The sequence below is a fragment of the Pelmatolapia mariae genome, linkage group LG3_W (genome assembly GCF_036321145.2).
Source record: "Pelmatolapia mariae isolate MD_Pm_ZW linkage group LG3_W, Pm_UMD_F_2, whole genome shotgun sequence".
NCBI lineage: Eukaryota > Metazoa > Chordata > Actinopteri > Cichliformes > Cichlidae > Pelmatolapia > Pelmatolapia mariae.
Genome location: NC_086229.1, coordinates 88,325,897 through 88,352,517, shown reverse-complemented (window position 1 = coordinate 88,352,517; position 26,621 = coordinate 88,325,897). Strand labels below are relative to the sequence as shown.

General features: G+C 39.8%; 1 protein-coding gene across 1 annotated transcript; it reads right to left on the bottom strand.

Moving 5' to 3' along the window:
* chrnb1 (cholinergic receptor, nicotinic, beta 1 (muscle)) lies at positions 1-25,464 on the bottom strand. The gene is made up of 11 exons (XM_063469038.1): positions 25,404-25,464; positions 22,456-22,589; positions 17,803-17,847; positions 17,176-17,285; positions 15,083-15,191; positions 14,861-15,005; positions 14,486-14,671; positions 12,187-12,410; positions 6,112-6,287; positions 661-808; positions 1-147 (listed from the first exon to the last, which is right to left on the bottom strand). Exons 1-11 carry the CDS (start codon positions 25,462-25,464, stop codon positions 1-3), a joined length of 1,485 nt encoding a protein of 494 aa, XP_063325108.1.
* Positions 25,465-26,621: the final 1,157 nt, after the last annotated feature.

The window sequence follows — 26,621 nt, the reverse complement described above, 5'->3', positions numbered from 1 at the left end:
TCAGAAGGGTTTGAAGGGGTCCGTAGGGGTATGGTTGAAGCTAGCATCGGCAAAGATGGCCAGCGTGCCCACAGTGGTGAAAACAACGAAAATCCACAGGAACATCCGGTCCACAACCATTGCCACATATTGCCAATCTTCTTTCAGCTAAAAAAGAGGCCAGTGAAAGACAAGAGATTAAAAAGAGAAAAAACGGGTACGATAGAAAGAAAATGAATATAAGGAAAGGAAAATAGTCGGAAAATGGCAAAAGACAGACAGACACAAGAGACAAAAAGACAACAGTACAAAGGTCAGAAATAAAACCATGTTGTTCAGATAAACAGTAGAGAGGAAGAAAAAATGGAAGGACAATAAATATATTAATGCTCTAAGGTTTAAGTAAATGATAGCGCTAACCCTGTGATGATATGTTTGTTCTCCTCAAAAATGTCATCTCAAATCTTGACAATTAGGCGACAAAGAAAACTGCCATTCTAAGTGATATGCATGACAAAACTACTTTTGCTTGGCTTATGTTTAGGGTTAGGGAGACAACTTAGATATTCAGTTATTAAGCTTTATCTGTTGAATGCTCGAAATGATCAAACCCTGCCCTTCACTTCAGATGTGACCTTGTGGATCTTAGAAGGTTAAACGTGCTCAGACATTCAAACTTACCGCTTCATAGTCTTTTTCAGCCTGCAGAGCCTCGGCTATGTATGTGATGGCCTCTATGGCTGACTTGAGCTCATCAGGCAGTGTAAGGTAGCTACTGGGGCCATCAATGAACTTCCTCAGGTCTGTGCATATGCCATCCGGCTGGTACCTTCATGACAGCACAAATATAATAATGTTACAGAAACGTATCAATAATAAACAAAATATTGTGATGGTAAATATATATGTCTGGACGGATTCAGGAAAAAGACAGTGTCAACACCGAAAGACAACAAATGCACACGAGCGTGCAGAATGTAGCGATGTGTGAGCAGGTGTCAGCCCACGCTAATTAAAAGCTGTAAAATAGCTCAGCTTTTATGAGCTGGGCTGCACGTCTCCTTTGCACTCTACTGTCAACCATAGAGGAATAAAAAGAAGGTCAGAGGAGCTCCCCGGGTCCCCCTCTGCGAGTTTGTACAAGGCGCTGCCCTTCACATGCTGACCAAGCTGCTCTGGGTGATGTGTGTGCGTGCATGTTTCTGTGTTTAGTTGTTGCCCTTAGTTACCAACTGTCAGCTGCTACTGGGTGCCAGGAGTTACTGGGAGAAGCTAGTAGAAAGGTGCTGTGTGTACCTGTGTGACTCTGCTGTCAGTCATAAATACTGTATTAACGTGACAGTTCTAACTTTAGAGGTCAAGTTATTTTTCATTTCCTTATTTTCAAAATATAGAAAGTCAAAAGCAAAAAATGTGTTACGTCAGTTAGTTACACTGCAAAAAGACAATGTTCGAAGGCACTATTGTTGGATTTTACCCATATGGAAAAGAAATAGAAAAAACGTATAAAAGACTTGCATAAGATGTGGCCTACTTCATATAGTGACTCATATAAGGCTTATATGATTTACTCATGAAAGTGGCCACTTTCTCATTACTTTCATATATTGTTTTAGTAAGTATCCAAAACATAAAAGTTTAATTTATATAATTTTTCAAGGGATCTTATATCTGTTTTCACTCTTGTATGCTTTTCATACAAGTTTCACACAACACCGATACAAACTTTATAAAATTTATATATATCTTTTCCATATGGGTATAATGTGCAATTATTATTTTATTTTATTTTATTATTATCATGTCTGCTTTCAGACAAGTTAAAACAAAATATCCAAAATGCTTTTTTACAATTGTTTAAAATTACAAAACATTGACTATTTTATATTTATGCAAATACATATGCAGTTTACATATTTAAATACATGTATTTAAGAAAACAATGTGAGTAATTTATTGTTAAAGGGTATTTAAAATTGTTTTGAATTAATAATGCATGAAATTTTATGACTCTCACCTATAACCTCAGACTAGCCTGTTATTAGAAGTCAATTCTTCATCAGCACCATAACAATATGATCAAACAATTCGTTAAATATGACCAAAATTTGTAATATATAGTTAGTTTAGATCATGCTAACTGCTAACTGAAGCCTGCCTTGTCATTGATGAGTTGCCGTTGCTATGACAATCTGGTAGTAAATGTACTCAACAAAAAATCAAGAGCTCCCACCACCCAGCCAAGAAGTAACGTACACGTGTGAATCCCCTGTTACTACTACCACTATAATTATAAATGTTAGCCAGCTTTAACATAGTTTCAAAAATGTTAATTGTACTAAAATGGGCATTGTGGAATTATTTCCATCAGTCCGCTCTCATGTGTCTGGATATAAAAGCAAGAGAAAGACCGTGTTTGGAAGTTAGTCGGCACACTCTCGCACTAGCAACACAAAGTCTTACACTTTCCTTCTTTTTCTACCCCCAAAAAATGTGTGCTCCTGGAATGCATCACTTTCAAATTTGTGCTCAATACCATGAAAAAAAACCCCATAACTTAACAATTCATTCTCATGAACATAAAAACATTTTACTTTTTCGTGGCTATTTCACAAACTTCCGTGAGATCAGACCGTTTCTTATGAATTCAACTTGTTATCATCACGAGGATGGAATTCTGACTTCTTGTTTGAACACTGATATAGTCTTGCTTTATCACACAGTTGATAATTTACACTACATAATTTTTCGGTAATAATTCTTGCACGGAATCATGCAGCATGTCCTTCAACAATGGCACATTAATTATGTCCTTGTTGCCTTCAGCAGAAAGACACACTAAGACCTCCTATACTTCTATGAACTTATGAAGTCATACAGCATGGTTCCCTTTGTAGCACATCACAGCTGAAGTGCTTTTCTGAGAAGTAGCATTGCTTAAGTTCCACCCTAAAAGTTTATGGATTTTCACCTGACATCAATGACCTCTACAAAGACAGCACTTCTTTGCAGAGCAGCTGCTTTTCTTATGAAACACCTCAAATATTAAACACCTCCTTTAGAAAACATTGCAAAAAAAATAAAACAAAAAGATTGACAGGATAGGCAGGTATCCACCAGAGGGCAGTGTAGCACAACGTTAAAAGTGGTAACCTCTCATGCAGGACAGAGGAGACAGCTGCTTGGTATTCTTTGCATGAAATTGGAGGTTTACAACGCAGCGCTGCCACCGCTGCTCCTCCTGCGAGTGTGGCAGGTGAAGAATCTGTGACCTAAGAAGGATGAAGTCCTATCAGGTTGAGAGAGAAAGGAAAAAGGGAGGGGGAGACACAGTGTGGCCTCTTAACCCCCTCCTCCCTTTTCCCTCCTGTACGGCTCAAAGCAGCACTTCATCAGCGAGAAGTAAATGAGTATTCAGGAGACTAATTCAACTAAAACTGGCTGCGTCTGGTGCCAAGACATGCACTAAACCCAATTAAGAGAGGCGCGCGAATGTACGTGTGGACCCAAGAGAGATACTGCTCTCTCATCAAATTCCTCTAACAGAGCCCCTCCCCCCTCACTGTTCATTCACCTAGACAGTGACTCTAATGTGTCAGAGTCTATTTGGGTGGGTCATTATTGTTTTAGCAAAGATTCTTTCCCTCTAGACATATCTAATTTCTCCCAGGAGTAGAGATTGAGGGACAGCTACACACTGTGAAGCAAACTTCATGGTGTATTATGACAGCAGCAGGAATGCACATTAGTTGACAGTGTCGTATGGCTGATTGGGAAGACATACAGGTCCCCACCCTATGTAACTACTTAAGGAAGGTCAAAAAATTTTCATGCACAAAGGATCGAGACTCAGGTTACTGTAATTCAATTTGTTGCCAAATTGTGAGGCAACACTGGCCTGCATCCAGCTCTTTACTCAACATCATCGGCAGCCCTCTGTGAAACTTTTGATGTAAACCTGCAAACTGCGTTTCAGTGGAGGTGTTTGGGTTTTAAAGCTATATGTATATATATATATATATATATATATATATATATATATATATATTGCAACATCTCAGAGTAGTTTAAATAAAGATAAGACCTTGGCAGTAGTCATTACTGACGCTCAGACATCTGTCACTGAATAAAACAAAGGTCAGAAAGACCTCACAGAAGGAGATCTTAAACAGCCAATCTGTTCCTTCTTTGCAACAGCTCCATAAATGATGATTTGACAGTTTAAGCTTCAGTAGAAAGGGCATCGATACAATATGTGACAATATGAGACTTCAAAGAAGATATTTTAGTGCATTTAGTAAAATATTTTGCCATAGCAAAAGTACATAAAGTATAGTGGATGAAGTAAAGTGCATTTAAATACAAACACACACAAACTGCCTGGATCTCTCAGTGTAGATGAAAATGGAGATGCAGGAGGAGAAGGAACAGATGTGATGTGATAAATGTTTATTAAGAGCAATGACAGATGGAGGCTGGGGAAACCAGTAAGGGCTTCAGACATAACCTACTATATGAACTTGAGTCTTAATTAATACATTTAATGTGGAATCAACCAGTAACACTGGCAGCAAACCAGCCCCAGAGCATGATGCTACCACCACCATGCCTCACAGCTGGTACAGTGTTACCTTTAAATCCTCACCTTTATTCTCAACATGCCTCCTGTCATTGTACCAAATAGCTCAATGTTTGTCTCATTGGACCACAAAACCTTTCTGGCTCGGCTTGTCCACATGAACAGCTGCAAATTTTAGTCCAGCCTTGTTAAGTTAAAAGACAATGTGGAACCTCCATCTCCATTTATTAAACAATTTAAGTGAGTGTATGTATATATTTGAGTCTGTATGCAGACTTCTGACCCTGTGTGGATTAGAGAAACCTGAAAATAGTTTTTGGACCCAATTCTTGTTTTAGTTAGTCAAACTTTGTATTGGATTATGGGACGATACAGGCGTTTCACACGTTGTCTTTTCAATTCTCTCATCAGGAAAACTGCCACAAAAAAATGAAGTATTTTTGTAAAAAACGAGTGGGCTGAAGTGCATCCATAACTTTCCTTTACACATATTTTGGTTTTGATTTCGTTAAATAAATAATGACACTGTGTAATATGTTGTATTTTTGTCATCTGAGCTTGTATTTAAATCTTTCTAGAACAATTTATAATTATGTCCTGATATATAGAACCTTAGAATTGAAAGGGGGTGTACCTTCGTTTTCACATGACTCTAAATATGTGAGAATGTGGAGATGGTTCTCATATTCTGAATAAATGTTCTCAGGTAGTGTAGAAAAGCCCTATATCTAATGAACAGGTATCTTCTTTCTTCTTCTTCTTTTTCTTCTTCTTTTTCATTATTGTGAGCCAAAAAACATTGGATTGATTTCGTTGGCCTCACTGAGAGAATATATTATGCAGCACAAAGTAATGTAATAAATGTGTGCATGTATAGGTGACAGAAGAGGAGAGGAATTACTTCTTTGCTGTGGATGCTCTTGTGCTGCAGCTGCTGCTATTGTTATGGTAGCATTTGGTATCTTTAAATATGGTGTTTGTCTGTTCAAAAGGCTCTGTGCTTTTAAACACTGTTGAATTTAATTCAAAGTGAAAAAAGCACCTAAAATATAACAGAATTTTAATTTGTCCTAAGTTGAGGTGGTAAGCGCTAAGGAGGAAACGTGAACTTCTATGAGTGCAAGGTTGTGTAGACACTAAAGTGATATATATTTGAATCCATTTCAACATGACATCAAATCAAATTTGTTTATTCTTAATGTATTTGATCTTATTTTACTGCACAAGTATTGTTTCTAAAGTAATATTTGGAAAACGCATCTAATGACATATATGTATAATGGAATTAAACTTATATACCAGTATGTGATTCACTTCAAGAATCCCATACGACATAACAGAGATAAGAGCAGTCGATTGCTTCTCATCCTACTAATGATGAATGGAATCTCTTCATATCCATCTGTCCGGGTTTTGCCTGAATCAACAACTGTTCACCCGCTCCACTTCACACATGCTGTTTCTGCTTTTTCTTCAAACATGCAGGCTAAACCAAATCCAGGCACACTCACAACCACGAGAGCAAACATGTGCACGTATACGCCTGGCTTTACCTGTTGGGTTTCGGAAATAAAATGGAAGAGTCAGGTTTCCGGATGAAGTATTCATCAGAAGCTATGCTAATTGCAGTGACTTTTTTTTCCCGGCGGGGTAGGGCCTCTAGAGACAGGGGGGTCTCCACCTTTGGCCGCAGCATGCCCAGGTAAGGAGGGAGCATGTGGATGAAGATCTAGGTGGAGAGTAAAGGCAAAGAAGAACAGAGATACTTTTACAATTCCCATTAAAGACAGTTCGGCCAGAAGACTGTTTCCATGTGGAGAGATCCCCAGGTTTTGGGAACAACCTCACCTACTTCCAAGACTGCGTGGAGGGGGACAATGATCTGGTGAGGTGAAGACTCCAGCAACATTTAAAACACTAGGGAACAGCTTTATTTGCAGACCAACGCGTTTCGGCTTGTGGCCTTCATCAGGGTTGCCGAAACACCATGTTTCCATGCGCAGTCATTTATATTTGTCAGCATGGCTCTGTTCTAGGGTTTTCCTGCTCTTCCACACATACATGGAAAGTATAAAGTAATAAGTGTAGAAGCAGGAGCTGGGTTGGAGGCGGTGGCAAAGCAGCTTGTAAATGTGATACTGGGATTTCCTATGGAGCGGGAAGTTACTTAAATTTGAATTTCTGACTATGTAGACATTAACATGTATGTGATTTTCTACAATTTATCACAGTGAATTGCTGTATTATCAGAAAAAGACTGCATGCAATTGCCAACGTGCAACATTTCTGGCACGTTTTTGGTTGGTATGCTAAAAAATCTCATTTTCAAGTAAGATAACTTTTTTCTGATTGGCTTAAGTTGGACTAGAAAAAGTTGATAACTTGCAATATATGTTATTTCAATACACAGCAAATCACAAAATGTTGCAAAAGTCACATTAATACCGAATCATGAATGAAGTATTGTGTTAATATAAAAGACCACAGAAGGTTATTTGCTGTACATTTTCAGTCAATAGCTTGTTGGCACTCACACCTCATGGATCCATCATCTTTGCTGGCATTAAAAGTCCATTTATTTGGATTCTTGTTTCATGATTAAGGGGACAGCTGGAGTGCACTTGCCCTGTATTTGCCTATTAGGGATGACAAATAGTTCTAAATATTGAATTTTGCAGTAAGATAACCTTTGAAAGCAGTTGCTGCTGAATGATGTGGGTGGAGAAACTAAATGGGTAATGCTTTCCAGTTCTTCAAAGTCTCCTTTAGAGGTTTTCTTCAAACACAGTACATAAGTCTGTGTGCTTCAGTGAAGCACTTCAGTAAAGGATTCAGGCTGTCCTGGGCACAAGGGAGTGTAATTAAAACAGAAAAAAGTGTTTGATAGGACATGATAAAAATTAAGTGCGTTGAGTCTTCATCAGGAGATGTCGGACTTTGAGCTCCTTTGATATCAATATCAAGGGAGTCAATGATAAAACAGCACGTCAGGGTTGAACTTTAGCCTTGATCAATATCATAAATGCTGTAAATGGCTGCTCTATCTGCTCTTTGAAGTGCTTTCATATTCTTTTTGTGAAAGAACTCCTGGCTTGCCAGTATTGACAGATGGATGTCAATAATAGCCCCCTGGCGAGGAACATAAACTGGCAAAAACTCAATAGCGAATTTAATAGTGATTTTGAGTTCATTTACAACCAAACGTCCACGCCTTTATACAACTTCCAGTATGCGTCAGTTTCACCTGCTGTTTCTACCATGTTTCCTAGCTCTCAGTCCGAGGCAGCACATCAGTGAGTCACTCACAGGAGCCTGATAGACTTGACTGAGAGCTCTGAGACATGATGGAGGGTCCTTTTTTAATGTCCTGCAACTTTACTATTTTTGTTCACTCCCACAGCAGCAGTATAAAGAGTAGATGGTCACAGACAGAGTCGTTGATGAAGAAAATGGAGCATTTATAGGAAAATCTTTCTCTCAGGAGTTTGTTCAGGCCAGAGTGGAAGTGGAATGTGTGAGATTTCAAGTCAGAAATGCCGAAAGAAACACAGACGGACTGACTGGGACATTTATGAACATTTTCCACAGAAATAATACGATGGCACTATCAATTAGACATTCAAAATATTGTTAGTAATTATCATCGATCATGCAGAGAAATGTCAGAAAGGGGCGCTTTGTCATTCATTTAAATCCCCAATTGTCTCTCAACTTTCTTTCTTACTGATACTATGTGACATCTGTCTGATTTCCCACAGCTTGGCTGACAACGAGCAGTGAAAATAAGAGAGGAAACAGCACCTCGGAGAGCAGCACTTCATCTACAAAGACTGTATTCCTCAGCAACGGCTACTGAAACTCTGATAGTATTGCTGTTGAGTGTGTGTGGTGCTCGGGCAGACACCACAGAGAGACGTAAGCTCTGCACTCGAGAGCATCTAAAGCATCACCGGGGCTGATAAAGCAACCTGGTGATGGAACAGAAGGAGGAGAGTGTGCTAGCCATCTGTGGTGACTGTCTGGAGAAAGAAAATGAAACACTGAATTCAGCCACCAAGATGGGGATGGAATAAAGAGCAGCACAGTTAATGTCTACCCTAGAGACGGGCTGAAATGCTGAAATAGGATATGACCATATTTGGAGTGTCACTGTTAGCTGTGTCACCAGGTGCATCAGTAATTAACTGTGATATTAAATGTGCAACAATTTTAGCAAGCAATAATGGGATTAAACAAAAAGCATACATAGCAGAAATCTGAAGAACCAGCTGCTTCGTGTCTGAATACAAGCAAACACTGAAGGAGAAACATAACTTTAGGCCATAAAAAAATGACCCCAGTACAGTTCATACTAGTCATTAATAGGGATTAATATTGAAATCAGATATGGAAACAAACAGCATTTAACAGGCTCTAGACGATCGTGGCTCAAGAGTTGGGAGTTCGTCTTGTTATCGGAAGGTTGCCAGTTCGAGCCCTGGCTTGGACAGTCTCTGGCGTTGTGTCTTTGGGCAAGACACTTCACCCGTTGCCTACTGGTGGTGGTCAGAGGGCCCGGTGGCGCCAGTGTCCGGCAGCCTCACCTCTGTCAGTGCGCCCCAGGGTGGCTGTGGCTACAATGTAGCTTGCCACCACCAGTGTGTGAATGGGTGGATGACTGAATGTGTAAAGCGCTTTGGGGTCCTTAGGGACTAGTAAAGCGCTATACAAATACAGGCCATTTACCGTTTAGACAGTCTACTACATAAATTTGGTTATTTTCTCTGAGACACACTCACTTTAGGACTAGTGGCCATTACAGGAAGTTTTTTTCCTTAAACTTAAATATTTGTACTTTTAGTGGCTGATTGACCAGCTTTAAATTAGGCTTTTGAAACAAAGAAACAATAAATACAAAAATAATCATTAGTTTCTTTCTAATGTTTTGTGTCCAAAAATTTCCTCCTTTCACATTTCATTGTTTCTTTAATTACCCACGAGTAGGAGTGAAACAGAATCTATGCTCCTCCTTTTCCTCATCAATCCAGCGCCAAGCAGTTCAATTAAGCCACGGAAATCTGCCCAGTGTGTGGGAGCCTTTCTGTGGTGAATGTACCCTGAAACCATGACAGAACCAAAGCACAGAGCTGCTGCTTATGCCTGTAATTAGCTTCACACAATGTACACTGAGGGCAACAGCAACTGATGGAGGTTAATGGTATAACATGACATTTAAAGTGTCGAGAACTATGTGGACCTAATTGAGTAGTCTGCCTCGACCCACGCTAACACAGCTTTCATAGCCAAATTAATGCCAAAGTTTAATTCATGTATTTCAGGTGCAAAGTCTTTAACATGATGACCCATTAGCCATTTGAATATACAAGACAGTGACCATTTTCAAGATGCTAACAACTACTGGTAAAATATAATTTTTTGAGGTGGAGTCTTGATTTTAGTTTTCATGCATGTTCACAATGTAGAAATGTACTTCCTAACCCTCGGGTTACTCATAAGCTTCTTTGTATCAAATTAGTAAACTTTTTTTCCCCAATTAATTTACTAAAGGGGAAGTAAAGGTACTATGGAGTAGAGGTAGTACTTTTTCTGTAAGCCACATCTCATGATTGGTCTTTTCATGTACAATCTAGTGTCTGAACTCAGCCTGACCCTGTAGCCACCCTTTGCTTTGCACACTCTTGGCATTCTCTCAATGAGCTTCATGAGGTCGTCACATGAAATGTTTTCCAGTCTTGAAGGAGTTCCCAGAGATGCTGAGCACTTGTTGGTCCTTTTGCCTTCACTCTGGGGTCCATCTCATCCCAAACCATCTCCATTGGGTTTAAGTCAGGTGTCACTCATTTGCTGTCCTTCTTGGTCAAATAGCCCTCACACAGCCTGGAAGTGTGTTTGGGGTCATTGTCCTGTTGAAAAATAAATGATGGTCCAACTAAACGCAAACCGGATGGGATGGCATGTTGCTGCAGGATGCTGTGGTAGCCATGCTGGTTCAGTGTGCCTTAAGTTTTGAATAAATCCCCAACAGTGTCACCAGGAAAGCACCTCCACATCATCACACCTCCTCCTTCATGCTTCATGGTGGGAACCATAAATGTAGAGACCATCCGTTCACCTTTTCTGCATCACACAAAGACATGGTGGGTGGAACCAGTGATCTCAGATCTGGACTCATCAGACCAAAGCACAGATTTCCACTGGTCTAATGTCCATTCCTTGTGTTTCTTGTCCCAAACAAATCTTTTCTGCTTATTGCTTTTCCTTAGTAGTGGTTTCTTAGAAGCTATTTGTAGCACTTCACAGTTTTAGCAATTTTCCTTCAGTTCTTAAAGTAATGATGGACTGTCATTTCTCTTTACTTAGCTGATTGGCTCTTGCCATAATATGAATTCTAACAGTTGTCAAATGGGGCTGTGTACCAGCCTGACTTCTGCACAACACAACTGATGGTCCCAACCACATTAAGAAGGCAACAAATTCCACAAATGAACCCAAAAAACCACTTCAGCTTCATCATCAAGCTCACTGAGACAAGGCCAAGGGTTTGCAGAACTGTCAACAAAGTCTTCAGTTTGTATCTACAATGTAGAAAGTGTTAAAAATAAAGAAAAACCATTAACTGAGAAGATGTGTCCAAACTTTTGATTGTAGTGCATTTACTGTACATATCCTAATCAGGAGTTCAACATTTTAACAGCTTGTGTGAGGAAGCTGTTGATCAGTCTGGAGATTCTGCCTTTTATATTCCACGACCATCTGACTGAGTACAAAATAAAGTTAATTCACAGAAAGTTAATTTTGTTGATCTGGACGCAACCTGCAAATGGACTGAATCTACTTTCTAAGATTTGTAATAAAAGTGTCATAAAAAGATCATCGCTAGGCCTGTGACTATCAGGAGTAGACATGCTTGAAGGAAGTTGGTAGGTGTAGCTTGGTTGTATATATGATTCACTACATTCGACCAATTTCTAATACATATGGAAAAATGTGTGTCTAAAAATATGGACATTACATTAAAGTCTCTTTAGCATTCGTGCAATGTCTTGTTGCAATTATCTGGTGTTTTTTAACTGTAATTTAAACAAAACATATAACATATTGAAGTCTTGTTGAAGTTGGAAATGCAACTCACCTTGCAGTTGCATAGATAGATAGATGGTCTCTTGGGTCATCTGCCACACTAATTAGAGTTGATGGTCCTAACCTACCGCTTGCTCTACTTCCTTGCTGACAGATAATTCAATGTTTAGAAGATTTTTTCATTTATCACATGGCTATGTGATCCTATATATATATCCCAATATCCCCCTGTCCTTTCCAGCTCTCCTCACAGACATGCTGGCTACTTAATGACTTGCCTTAACGTATTTTCACATTGCAGATAAAATGAAAGGTGGTATTCTGACAAAACTTCTGACAACAGAAAGAAAGATTGCTTGTGCTTCTGGGCTGTTCTGGCACAAATGAACAACCTACAGTATATATGCAAGACACTGTAACAACACATGCTAGAAAGACAAAAACTATTTCTTAAGTGACACAGATATTATTTCCTTTCAGAAGTCTTGTATGATGATGTGCCAAGCAGGCAAAAATTAAGCTTGTGTGACCCTGAAATGTACGCTCACCTTGCGGACCCACATTGGCATCATGTGGGTGTTGGGAGAGCGATGGTGGAGGTTGAGGACAACCACGCTGAGGATGACAGAGAATGTGACCAGGACCATGGTAAACATGATGTAGTTGACGATGATGGGAACACCCAGCGAGGTCTCAGGGATCTTATCAGCCAGCAGCAGCAGGAACACGGTGAGGGTGAGCAGCACATTGATTGACAAACCCATCTTCTCACCTTGCAAAGAAAAAAAACACAATTATTTAGGAAAGTCAGGAACACAGCGCATTTCTTGTTCCTGTGTTACGACTCATTAAGCTTTACCGGGCCAAAGTTTCCATTTTCAACTCACTGAAATTCGAGGAGCATCTGATGAATGTAATTTACTAGTAATGATGCTAATGAAAAATTCATCTCCCATTCTAAGTGAGGCTGATTGGGTGACACAGCATTGGCTCTTTAGTTCATTCCGTGGTCACGTACAAACTGTGTACGAACTGTGTTTGTAAATGACCACAGGCCTGTACTACGGAGCAAGATTTCGTCACCAAGGTAACTTCGGGGTTAACCCTCAGTTTTATCTACTGCAAAAGTGGTTCACTTCTTACCTGGGTACATCACATGATAATTTATGCTGCGAACCTAATCTCCTTCCCAATTACAGATCAACTTAGTTCTCCAAAAGAACTGCGTTACCAGTCCTGGTAGATCCCTCAGACCTCTGTGCGCATGCAATAGGAAGATTTAAAGTTTTCCAGTAGCATCTAATGTCTCTGTGTTTCTTAGAGATAACTTTTTTATTTAATTTTTAATTATTTCTGTCTCTGTGTGTTAGCCCTGCGACAGACTGGCGACCTGTCCAGGGTGTACCCCGCCTCTCGCCCTGTGACAGCTAGGATAGGCTCCAGCGCCCCGCGCGACCCTGAAAAGGATAATCGGAAGCAAATGGATGGATGCATGGATGGATGGATGGATGGATGTATTTCTTTCTGTTGGCTGCAAACAATTTACACCAAGACCCAGGGTTAATTTAGCAAGTTGCTAACCAACTCTGTGTGACGGCTTATCCTGACTGTCAGTGTTGGGGTAAATGAATCCAGATAACAGAAAGGCATCCTGGGTATGCTGAGCTTGCTTCATAGTATACGGCCCAGAAGGGTTAGAGCTGGTAGGTTAAGAGAGCAGTTTGTGGCCTCTCACTGAGAAGCAAAGCATCTCTTTCTGCATCACTGGAAAGTTAATGTAAAACTGGAGGAGATTAAAAAAACAAACCCTACGATTCTCTGTGCTGTTTATGTGTCCCTTTACCGTGTGTTCAAATTAGTCATTTCATATGACCCTTGTTCAAGACTAGTAGGAGACACAAATCCCTGGGAGGGTTGCATCAGGAAGGCGATTCAGCAGAAAGTTCCGCCAATCAAATATGCAGATACATCTCTGGTGGCGACCACTTATGAATACGGGAGCAGCAAAAAGAAGCTTTTGCTTGATCATCCCAATAAGACTGCAAGTGGTTGTTTTTAAAGGTCACTTGCCTGGTTGCTTTATTCAGTGAACAAAGCAGATGGCATACACTGGTCAGTAAACTATGATACGTTTAGCAGTTATCCTAATCAGACATTTTCTGCAATACTTTCTCTCCCACACATTCCGAAAAATGTAAATAAAAATATTACAGAGTGTTAAAATGACTTTTTATAGCTATTATAAACTCCTAAAAATAGGCCTACATCATTGTTCAAGAAAATAATAACTTTATCAATGTTTAATATATTTATATACTAAAATACATGCCTACATCAATGCATAATGACAGTATTATATCAATGAATATTAATACAGCTATGCAGGAATGCAGTATGTTATGTTATGTTCCGATCTGTGTACCTTATTGAGACTCATGCATATTTGCACTTCTGTGGGTTTTGTGCTAAGTCAAACTTTAATATCTGGCTGTATTTTGCATATGTGTGTCCTAATCAATCAATGTACCCAATGAGCAGGCTTGTTCAAACGTAAAGGTAGGCGTATAAGGGAAAGGACAGAGTTGAGCCGATTGCTCTAAGCTGTTTTTCTACCTCGTTCATTTTAAAGGATATCAATTCAACTGTGTTCCAGGAATCTAATCTGAAATTGGATCCCTAAATGCCTGATTGCCCATTTTAAACAGACCACACAAACTCAATTGGGAAATGGTATTAGCAGTTTTACATCAAGGTGGAGCTTGTTTACGATCCTGGTGGTCACGTAAAGAGAGCTTTAATTCATAAAGTCATCAAGTGATCTGAACGCAATTTCTGTAAAGTGTTTACCTGCATCAGGAGGCAGATAGAAGTTGAAGATGGCGATGATAGTAATCAGGATGCAAGGGATGATGATGTTGATGATGTAGTACAGAGGCTTCCTCTCGATGATCAGGTAAAAAGTCATTTCCTCATATTCGTCATCAAATGTGTTCTTCCTGCTTGGCTTGTGTCTGACGTACCACTCACCACTCTCTAGAGAAACATCCACAGCTTAGATTTCTATTAATTTTAGCGCATTTAGTAATCGTATTACACTAGCAGCACATTTGCAAACCACAAGAAGGGGTTATGCAAAAATGCGGTGCTTTGAATATACAGTAACATGAAAATACATCTGAAGTACTTGTACTTAAGAATATGTATCACGTCATGAGTGCTCACCACTGAAAGACTCGTCCAGCTGGATCTCCCGAATCTCCTTGCCTTTTGAATTCAGGGCATACTGCAGGTCGATTTCTGTTGAGTCATATGTGTAAGAGCGAAACTGCATGGTGCAGTTCTGCCAGTCGAATGGGAAATATGTTACCTAGACACAAAAAACAACGTCCAAGCTTAGACGAAACTGGATGGAAGATAAATACATAGTAGATCTGTGTAAATTACCTTGACTCCACAGGAACTGCAGTACAGAGCAGGGGGAGTCCAGGTTACCCTGCCATTACTATAAACCTGAACATGGACATGCAGGGCCACATCAAACTGTCCATCATTACTGAAAACAAAACATGAAATACAAATTAGCCAGTTTTTGTTAATAAATCAAAATTTGAAGTACACTATATTGTACAAGGTGTCATGTCATATGTTGAGGTAATCTGTAGTATGTTATGTATGGTGAAATATAACAGAATTCCATAACATATCTTGAAACATACCCCAAATTGTATTGTATCAAATGAATTGCATTTGTTCTGTTGTCTAACAGTTAAATAAGACTCTTCTTAGACGAAAAGTCCCTGCATTTGTCATTAGTTTCACTTATATGTGTTGTAACAATTGCTTCTCTAAGATCGTTGCTGATGTTTTAACTCTTTGGCATTGTGTTAACACACAGCTGAATGCTCCAGACCTGCAAACTGCCAAAAACTTCTACTTTTTAGAGACACGGTGACACTTGCTGATGATAAGTTCCTCAATTGCATTAGGCTGGTAACATCTGGCTGCTATTTACTGTCTTAATTTCTATAGATGCACTAAGAACATACTCCACAAAGTCCTGTAAAAACTTTCTCTTTTCTTTATCAGAGGTCTGTATTTATACAGTGTTTTGCTCCATGTATGATCTGCTTTGGAAAATGTGTTTTTAAGAAAACTTCAAAATGTGACAGAGCAATTGAGTAAAACTGTAACGAGAAATTACTTTTTGGTTTCACTTTTCTGTAAAGGTCAGAGACACCCCCCTCCCTCCGTACTATGGGAAGTAATCTATTTTGTGCTGGAGATGGATGGTTTATTGTGACTTTGCTTTTACAAAGATAGCTGAGAGGGCTTGGTGAGGAAATCCAGCCAGCATAAACTAAAATGTGACAGTGAGGTGTCTCTGTTCTGCAGCTGCACCACCAAGCCACTATTAGTGTACTGAAGCAATAACAACACTCTAAGCTGCTGACTTAAGTTATAAAGCTGCAAAATAGCAGCAATCAAAGTTTGCATCTCAATTGTAGTCTTTGTTTTGTTATCATCTCAGTTCCTCTGACAAAGCTTAGAAAGAGACAGACAAGGCAAAGCCACGGCTGTGTAGAACATGAACATTTAGCTCCACTCCCACACTTAAAGACCCCACATCTAAACATTGTAATTGGCATTAAATGGAGATTCTTTGCACACTTTTTATGGGGCACTTTGACTGTAAGTGCAGCGCTAATGTTGTTCCTATACTAAGCTGTCGGGCTCATAACACAATGCACAACAAAGACATCAAGTCAATTAGACACAGATTTAGCCTTCTGCCAGTGTACAGTGTTTGAGTTTTATGTCTCTGATAATTGAACAATGAGAAGCTTGTGTCTTTACCCCGGGCCCTCCTAAAAATCTGTCCCTGTGAAAGCGCTGCTGCTAAAATGGCCGGCATTGATCAACCCAAGAGAAGGACACGCAAATTTGCATTTGTGCGGACGTGCATATTTGTGTGTATCCGTGCGGTTCCAAATGAACGCCTCACAAGCTGAAGTAGCTGAGCGGTGCTATCAGCTCAGTTATTAGGGAGCCATGCTGCTTAATTGCCTATAAAGTGTTGATGAATGGAGCAGTGGGGATATTTACAGTGGTGTTAATGGGAGCGTGTCTGCGTGTGCCAATATGGGGAAAAGACTAAACTTGCTGTTCTGAGTATCTAAATCTTTAATTTAATGCTGTGTTATATAGTTTTTCCAATACACATGAGCACTACTATAATTTACCTGGCCCATCACCTAGTCTCCAGTGGCCTGCAGCTACAAGCTACAGGGGTATGCAATTTGTCCAATTTCAAAACAATATAGTACAATGGATACTGATTTGATATGAAAATATTTACTATATGGCAATACTTGTTTATTTCACTCAGGTAGGGGGTAAATTAGTAACTACAAAAGGTTGCAAACACTGCATACAAATACAAAAATGGAACAAAGAGATCAAAATCGTTCTCCTTTCAGGTCTTTGTTAATGTTAACACTAATGCTAATGCTAATGCGAGTTGCAATACTGATACTTACTTATTGATGAGGACAATGTCAGGAAGCCAAACCTTCCCAGAGGGGATGCGTAGCACCTGAATCCCATCGTGCTCCTTCGGTTTCCATGACAACCGATAATCTGTCCATTCCTGTTTTAATATTTTTATAAAAGGTGGGGTTTTTTTAATACGTAGGGATGGTTATTATCCACAAGTCCATAAAAAGAGTTGGGATTAAAGCAGAAAATGACAGCAAGCAGAAACTTTGCTTTAACAAATGCAACCAATTTGTCATTGCATCACTTTATCTTTCATTTCTCCACTTCTGTAATTAGATTCCACAGGGATGGCTTCCCTGTGCATTTGTCCTTGCATAACAAAACACAATTTGCATATTTTTTCATTTTGCCTGCTATTATGACTACTCCAACTGTTCTACTGATTATATGCACAGTGTGCATTGGCACTGAGCTGTACTCGAAAGACGAGGCCCCGTGTTAATAAACATACTGCCACTGGAGTAGGAGTCACGGATGAGCTACTCAGTGTGATGTGAAAGAGTTTTTCAGTTAGAGTACACTCAGAAAGCTGTTGGATAATTCATTCTATCGGCTTAAGATTTACTTCAATTTGCAAGTATGACGAGCAGGCATGCAAATAGACTCACCAGATTCATGACAACAGTGGTGCTCATTTCTTCATTTTTCATATTCTGTAATAAAAATGCGAAAATATGTATTTCAGTATGTACTTCATAACTGTTTGCTTCAGATCATTTTTCATTTTGTAGGGATACAGATACAGAGGTATGCACAAAGAACACCCTAATGGCATTACAGGTTTTGTGGTGGTGAGAGTTTCAAAAATGGTATTCAGGGCAGCTGTGGTACAGGAGGCAGAGCAGGTTGTCTACTAATCAGAAGGTCAGTGGTTCAATCCTCAGTTTCTCTAAGGTGCATGTCAACGTATCTGTGGTTGAGATACTGAATCCTAATTTGCCTGCAAAGCATTCAATGAAATGTGAAAGACAGGTTTTAAAACAGCTCTTAGGTGTAGAAATAGGTTTGTGAATGGGGCTTATAATAAGAAAGCACTTTAAGTACTCAGCAAGAGTAGAAAAGTGCTGTAAGTACCATTCCCACCAAACACCATCCATCAGTTTAATGGACTAAATCCGGTTAGTCAATCATCAGTCTATGAAAAGCCTTCCGTTTGCAAGAAAAGTTAGGTTTTTAGGTTGTGCAAGCATTTAATTGCAAGGCTTTTGGTTTAGACCAGGGGTGGGGGATCTCCAGACCTCAAGGGTCCTGCAGTTTTTAGATACATCCTTGATCCAACACAGATTATTTAAATGGCAAAATGACCTCCTCAACATGTCTTGAAGTTCTCCAGAGGCCTGGTAATGAACTAATCATTTGAGTTAGGTGTGTTGACCCAGGGTGATATCTAAAACCTGCAGGACACCGACCCTTGAGGCCTGGACTTCCCCACCCCTGGTTTAGACAATGCTGCCAGCTGAGGGCTTTCTGTGTGGAGTGTGCATACTGCATGGACTTCCCCCCACAGTCCGGATACATTCTACTGAGGTTAATCGAACCTCAATGTGATTCTAAATTTTTTATTTGTTTGTCTTTCTGCCTTAACCCTGTGATGGAAAGACAGCAAGTACAGTGTGAACTGAGGCTCTCAGCTTTCTGCTGTTCTGATGTCTAAAAGATATCTAAATAATACATACAGTTCAAAGTTAAAACCAGGTTAAAAGTTAAGTTTTAGTAGTTCATACTGTTAATGTTAATACCTGTGTCATTTTTTGCCTCTGGAAATGTTTTTGTTACATCACTGTGATCAGACAGAATGACATGCACTCAATGGTGAACTTTGTAGTAAGTGCCTTTATATAGTTAAAACCATTTGTTCCAACAGGCCAGGCATAGCTGGACTGGCCATTGGGCAGGTGGGCCGATGGTGATTTTTCGTTTTTATGGGCCGATGGTTTTTTTTGTTTTGTTTTGTTTTTGTAACGGCATGAACAATGAGAGGTGGTGGATTGGCCAGACGCTGGCTGATGTGTAAAAATAACTCAGTTGTTTGGTGGTGGCTATGGCGGAGCTTCCACAGAGGCCAGCAGGTGGATGAGGGAAGGAGAGGCAGGAGGAGCAGAGACCCGAGGCGGCCGCCGGTCTGAGTATCAGGTGAACTGAATTTCAGGTAAGAAGTTATGACCTGCAGTCTATCTGGGTCAGATATAAACCAAGTTTAGGTGGAGTTTATTTTCATTGTGCTGACTTTTTACAGTCAGTTACAATAACTCGTACTACTAGCTAGCTAGCATTCTATACAGCTGGGTGGGTGCTATGATGTTACTGATAGTGAACTTTATTTTATTCATAAGGTTAGTTAGTAGAGTTGCCAACCGCACCTTAAAAAATGGAATGGTCCCTCATTCAGAGAAAACATTATGCGTTTCGTATTGAGCTGAGAAGGAACACAGTTTGTCCCGTACTTCAGCTACAATGAAAAAGACACAAAGCTGGATTTATTCTGTGTTTACGCTGCACAGCTACTTCAATCATGAAACTGATCAATGATCAGCTGATCGGCATTTCTCTCTTGTTTGTTTATCGCCCACTTTGCGTCAGAAAGACGAAACCAGCGGATGTCGCAGCACGTTTAAGCTTGATGAGCTGTTGTTAGAATTTATTTAATATTAATTTCTAGTATCAGCTGATGTTTGCTGGAGCCACAGCTGTAAGAGCTGCTGGTCATGATATCGGTTTGGTTATCTGGTGAGAGGGAAACATGAAGATGAAACCAGGAGATGTCCTTACTGGATCATCAGAGCTGAACAGGTGATGGACAAACAGGTTTACCTTTTAGGTCACATGAATGAGTTGAAGAGAAGTTATAAACTTTCTGAGAAATAACACCAGGATCCTTTTCTAAGTAGCTGACAGCTGGTAACTGTGCAGGGGCGGGTCTAGCAAAGTTTTGCTAGGGGGGCCAGGTAGGGCATTAACAGGGAGAGGGGGGCACAAAGAAATACTTTTCTTTCTTATTCTCATTTAAAATGTCTCGCTTTTAATAAATAATTATCTGAATCTTACAACCAAAGTTTTTATCTGATGTAAAATGGCTTTATGGCTTTTCCTGTAATACCTGGTTGGCCCGTCTCTAGTCAAAATGCCCGGGCTGATTTTTTGTCCCAGTCCAGCCCTGAGGCCAGGGGACATGATGGTGCAGCGATAGGCAATACCACTTTATTGAAAGAAGGGTTTGGAGTTGAATCTATTGGTTGAATGAGTAGTTTATGTTTGTGTTTAGGCTCGACCTCTTATTGTTACAAAGGTGTCTAAATGACTTATTAACTAAATCACAATATTGCTCAGATATTTATTTTTTCTGCAAGACGTTATTGGAATTTTCTTTTATTGGACTAGTTAACATTATTGCAGAGGAATTTTTAATGTTTTGGGAATTTTTGGAACCACTGGGATATTAGTTTAGCGTAACAAGCAGGGGACACATGTAGTCTCTAAACAACTCTTTTACAAAAAGGACTAAGAGACAGAGACATGAGGGGATTTGCTGCATGACTGGCATTTTTGCATGTACAAAATGTGACATATTGCATTGTGGGACTGTTGTGCCCATGATGTGAAGGTCAAGTCATGAATTCTGGCTAAGCTTCTCTGCTCCTCAGCCTGCTATTTAAAACCCCAAAAGGGGCAGCTGGGACCAAAGCAGAAGCATGAGTGGGGGCAGCAGACGTTGAATGTCTTCCTCATGCAAACACATCTTGCTACCTCACACATGTCATTGCCTACATATCACTACCCCTTAGGCCCAGTGTTAATAATAACCCTGCAGTTACCCAGCTGGACTAGTTACTTGTCAAACTAAGAATCCAAGTGGGTTAGTTTTCAAGACAGGTCAACTCCACAACTTAAGATGGTCCACGTGACGAGAGAGGAAGAGAGAGCGTGACCTTGAGTGGAGGTGTAAGGAGTGTGGGTGTGTGGATGCACTATGTGTGTTGGTTTTCGATTGCCGTGGAGAAGAGAGTAAAGGGGAAAATAAGAAACTCATAAAGTGACCCTGTGTGAGTGTGTGTGTGTGTACGGCTTATCCTTTAATGCAGTCACACAGGCAGCAGCCCAGTCAGTGCATGCCACTAACACACTATTTCCCAGCATGAATGAATAAAAATACAGTACTTCACTTCACTACACCTCAGTAGTAGTACTCATTTTTGCCATCTGGTTGTGAATTTAAATCCAGATGGCACTGGGATTCATTCATGGTGGAGAATATGGAAGATAAGCTTTACATTTACATTTCAGAGGCAAAGCCACAGAAAAAGCATCGTCTCTCTGGCTAAGAGTTCCAGCATGTGAAGTTACTGTAGCATGGTCACAGACTTTGATGTGTCCGATTATGAGAGATCCATCTTTTCAGATCTCGGAAAAGATATTAAAGGAATGTAGCTTCTAGGCTAGACAGTTTCAGGCTGTTCTACAAGCTCTCTGAAAAGCCGTCAGTCGATTCAGAACACTGCATGAAGAGTAGTAACAGCGTCTAGTAGTATTAACTTCTCTTCACTGGATTTCTGCTAAATCCAGACTAGAAGTAAAATCCATCTCATATATAGTTCCTTAAATAATTAAGCTCCATTGTATCTTCATGACCTCATAACGTATTAGCCAACGGAGTGCTTTGCTCTCTTCATTTTGTTCAGACTGCAGTCTTACTTATAAGACAGGTGGTTGGGAGTGGTTTCTTCCTGTTAAAAGGGAGTTTTTTCTCACCACTGTCACAAAGCAGATGTTCATAGGCAGTCATAGTTTGTTGAGGTTTTCTCCCAAATGCTGTAGGGTCTTTGCCTTACAACATAAAGCACCTTAAGGCGATTGTTCTTGTGAATTGTCAGCTAATGGCAAACATTTTGGTGATGGGAATCAGCATTAAACTTCTGTTGCATCATGCTGGGTTACATTCAGTCCTGGGTTCTCGAAAGGGGTCGATGGAGACCTGGCTTCATCTGCACATTGGTGGAAAATAGTTATTAGTAACTTTATTGCTGTCTTGAAATGGCTCTTCAGCTGACTAAAGAAAACATTTACTTGTAATCTGCTCTTTGTGCTTTTTTAATCCAAAATTGAGGTGTTCTTTTTTTTCTCTCTCTTCAAACTTTGAAAAATAATCCATTAGAATCAGCCCTTGTTTAAATTTATTCTACTATGCTAGAATTTTGATTTTTTTAAAATCTGCAGTGACCTGCTGTTAACTGTGTGTACTTTTGTGTTGGGGTTTTGGGCCTCACCAGTCCAACGAAGGATGTGAGGATCATGCCCACGCGAACCACCACCCTCTCTTCAGGGGTACGAGCTGGTCGGACCTTAAGGTTGTATTTGGAAAAGAGGCTCTTCATCAGAGTATTCTCTGATTCAGTTGCACCTGTAATACACATTGACAGAGGTCGGTTGTGATGGCAGGCTTCAAACTGAAGTCCTTTAATAATTGCTAGTCATTCACTCAGATTTAGCTAGATATGTCCCTCCAAAAGCCTCAGCAACTGCTGACTGCATTGATGCACTGAATTAATAAAGGAGTTCACTCGCTAAATACTTACTGGAATCCTTAAACAGCAGTTTGTAAAATTAGCCTAAATACCTTTTAAGTTTTCTGTCTTTCTTCTGTGCAAAACCCAACACACTGGTGACACTGTGTCGCCGAGCAAGCTGTGCTGTGCATCAAAATATAATCAATCGACGACTGTCTCAATACCGAAGTCAATAGTGTGCAACAAGTGGATGTTTGATAAAAAATTGATTGATTATTCATTTTGATGATTACTATAATGTTTCAATGTAAAGTTGCTGATTGTTTAATACCAAAAATGCTGTTAACTGCTTTTACAGACAAATTTCCTAGATCCAGCCAAGGGGTGAAAGGTCAGGTCTATGTCTTTCTGCTTTTTGCAAATTATGCTATGCTGTTGACTTCACTGACCAATGACCCCCCCCCCCCCCAAAAAAAGTGACTGGGATGACAATTACCACCTTCAAGTCCAGAATCAATCAGTCAGACCTTTCAGTCAGAAAAGCGTGGCTGTACTGCTATTGGATGTGGATAGACTGCTTTAAGTGGAATTCAGGATTGACAGATGGATTGGCTTACCATGTGTAGTAGTAGTAGTAGTGCATTCCCACATTATTTTCTCTAATTAAAATAAGTAAAAGACATTTCAAATAAGTTCCTGAGGTTCTAAGGTCCTGTTTTTATAGCAATGCTAAATGTTTCGCTTCAGGTCTGCATAATCGCAAACCTACTCAAACACTTGCATTCCATTGCATTTTCATGCGTAATCCCTGATTTACTTGCAACATTTTCCTCCTTGGTGTTGGAAGGTTAGAAGCATTTATAATCAGCAGCTCTTGTGACGCAGCATTCATCACGTCTGGCATTGCTGTGGCCCCAGCAGGATCTGACCTGACAGGAATAAATGATGACGATCACCCAGCAAGGCACCCCATTAGCTAGGCACAAGGAAGCATGGCTGCTGATGGAACGGGAGGTGACTATTGAAGGCCAGAATTTAACATTTTTTATCTCACTACCCAGCTGAGATGACTTGGTAAATAACAAGACTGACTAAAGCATTAGCTAAAACTAAAATACTGGATGGTTGTATAACCAGTTAAAATTAAACATTTTTGTACTATATTTTTCTTTTATGGAGAGAATATGTGAGTATCTGCTTGAAAAGACCCAGTTATTTAGCTTTTTTCTCATAAACTCACCGAGTGAGTAGTGGCTCAGTAGTGATGAACATGGTTTAAAATTGAAACTGACTGCAATAAAGTTCAGTATACACTACATCCTTCTCAAAGTGGTTTGAGCGCACTGTCCAGTAACCACTGGGCAACTTACCAAATAAGTTGTATGAAAAAATGAAGTTATTGATTTCTCTGAAGAAATGTGTTCAACTTAACTGGCTGTGATTCTCTGCGACCGTCGTGTCTCTGATCGTATTTTCTTTAGTTTACAACTGCTGTGAACACAAGTCCTTAAAGATGAAATCTGCCATTGTGTTACAAGTATTCTGTTTTGCTATTTCATCATTTCTTGTTATCTTTCAAAAATGTCTGCGGCATAAATTCATTAGTGAGTTTTATTAGTTTGTTGATGCCATGAGATGCAATTTGAATGAGAGGTACATATCATAAATCTGTCATGGCTCCCTACGTGATATAATCCCTGTGCTTAACTGTCCCTGTATGCCACGTTTCTCACTCTGGAGCTCGTGTGGATGCCGTACGTGGATCCTCTAAACTCATCAACTTTAGCTGTACATCAGCTCCTGTCTGCTAATGAAATAAGTTTGCCACTTGTCTCAATAGCAGACACATCTTGGCCTAATTAGAGCTACTTCCAGAACGCACAGCTTGATTACTGTACAGTAATGGTAAACTCGTATGAGCCAACGTTCTTGAAGGGACCTAACATGGGCTAGGGGAAGTGTAATGTGGCCCAAAAGCTACAACATACCTGCAACAGTACCTGCATGTGACCCACCAAATGTAGACCTGTGACTAGAGGCAGTCAGACTTACCCAATGAGCCAATGCCGTCAGTCGCGACTTGTTCTGGCCCAAAGACGTTTGCAGACATTTGTTGCTATCTGAGTACATTCCATTACACCCTGCTCCACAACACTTCTCACAGTTTTCCTCCCTCACCAATCAACCAAAGACTAACCTCCTCCTAGTCAATCTGGAAATAAACTCTTACATCTTTTATCATTTATTGCAACCAAGAGGGAAGTAATGTTTAGCTCAAGGCTTCAGATTTGGACTTCAGAAACCAGTGAGCGACATCACAATAGCCACATCCATCTTTTATATTGGCTGCAGTTGAAATGCTAGCATGCTAATGTAAGGAGCTACAGCCTCACAGAGCCACTGAAGGTTCTCATTTTTATGTTTAATGACCATGTTTCTGTGCTCTTTACACAGTTGCACCAACACAATATGCTACATGTCTCTCTTGATAAATGACACAGTGATTTCTGCCGTTTTCTAAATTAGCCCATGGGGAAACCCATTAAACACTCAAACCAGAATCATAAGCTAAAGACACATGAGCAGAAGAAAACACATCATCACTCTATCATCTTATTCTACATGTGGTACTACACGAGTATTCATGTTGGCCTTGCATGACAACTAACGCTTTGTTACATGAGTATACTGTGTCAGCCTGTACTTACCTCCCAATGTGCCCAGGCTGTATAAGCAACACGCCAGCAGGAACAGATCCAGGCTTTTCATGGTGAGGCCCAAAACCAAACTCTTCTCCTCCTCGTAAATAGATCTTGAATGAGTAAATCAAACTCCTTCCCTGCTTAGCTTTCTTTACCAGTTCAGCTCACTGGAACTCTACAGCTGAGCTTTGACTTGGTCAGTACTCAGTTTGTACTGTTGTTGTCTGTCAGTCAGGCCAGCCATGCCAGCTGCTGTGTGCTCCAATTACCTCCAGGAAGGGGTGGGGGCTTTGGGGAAGGGGTTGGGGATACACGTGTGCAGTAAACTGGCAGAAATTCTTGTGAGGTTTTATATGCAAAAAATGTGTATAATTTTTTCTGGTATATTTCCTCTTCCAAAACCCTCCCAAAAAAGTTAGATTGTTGTTTATGTAATTGTAAAGCTAAAGGAGATTCTGAGAATTGTGGGGGGAAAACAGAAAACCTGTATGAAATGATAGTAGACAAAATGACAGTTCTGCTGTTTTGGTTTTCTGCTTCAGAAAACAGTGAAGCCAGTTTTGTAGCCACAAAATAAGATAAAGCTCTATAATGCAAAGGAACAAAAAACATACATAAACAAGGTCCAAATTGCATGCCCCTCAAATAATCTGAAATAATCTGAAACTTTAAAAAATTTTTATTTTTGGAAAGGGAACAATCAGGTTATTATCAGTCCAAATGGCATGGATAACTTTTGTACCTGTAAAGTTCATATTAAACAATATTTCCAGGTTTTAGAGCACGATGACACGATGAAACACAATGTCAAACCGCATTCTGCATGTATTTCCACAGCATGTCTTATTGTATAAAGATGAAATAGGTGCTAAACTAAGCTGCCTGCTGATCAGACCTGTCACCTAACAAAAACATGTAGTGCTTTATGAAATTAAAATATCAGACCCCAAACGTTTGAGATGCTAAAATCCTGGAGTATATCAGATTTAATTGGAAAACATCTGGATTTGAAAACTGTTTCAGCAAGTGCTCTCCTCAGCTCCAAAACCCTTGGATGCAAAAACACGCTGGCAGCTGCCATTATTAATAATAAGAATAAAATGGGATTTGAATTTTGAATTTCAGTACAATCTAAAACCACTTCTTGTTCTCAAGAGTTGTCACTATCAGCTCATTTGATCTATTAAATAACTTTGTCTTTTCTTTTTCTATTCTCATGACCCT

Excerpts from the sequence above, each read along its gene's own strand:
- chrnb1 (XM_063469038.1), bottom strand. The coding sequence starts at position 25,464 with ATGAAAAGCCTGGATCTGTTCCTGCTGGCGTGTTGCTTATACAGCCTG. Across the intron at positions 15,192-17,175 it reads GACATTGTCCTCATCAATAA|TAATGATGGACAGTTTGATG; the intron begins GTAAGTATCAGT and ends TTTTGTTTTCAG. Across the intron at positions 809-6,111 it reads TTATTTCCGAAACCCAACAG|GTACCAGCCGGATGGCATAT; the intron begins GTAAAGCCAGGC and ends GCTGTCATGAAG.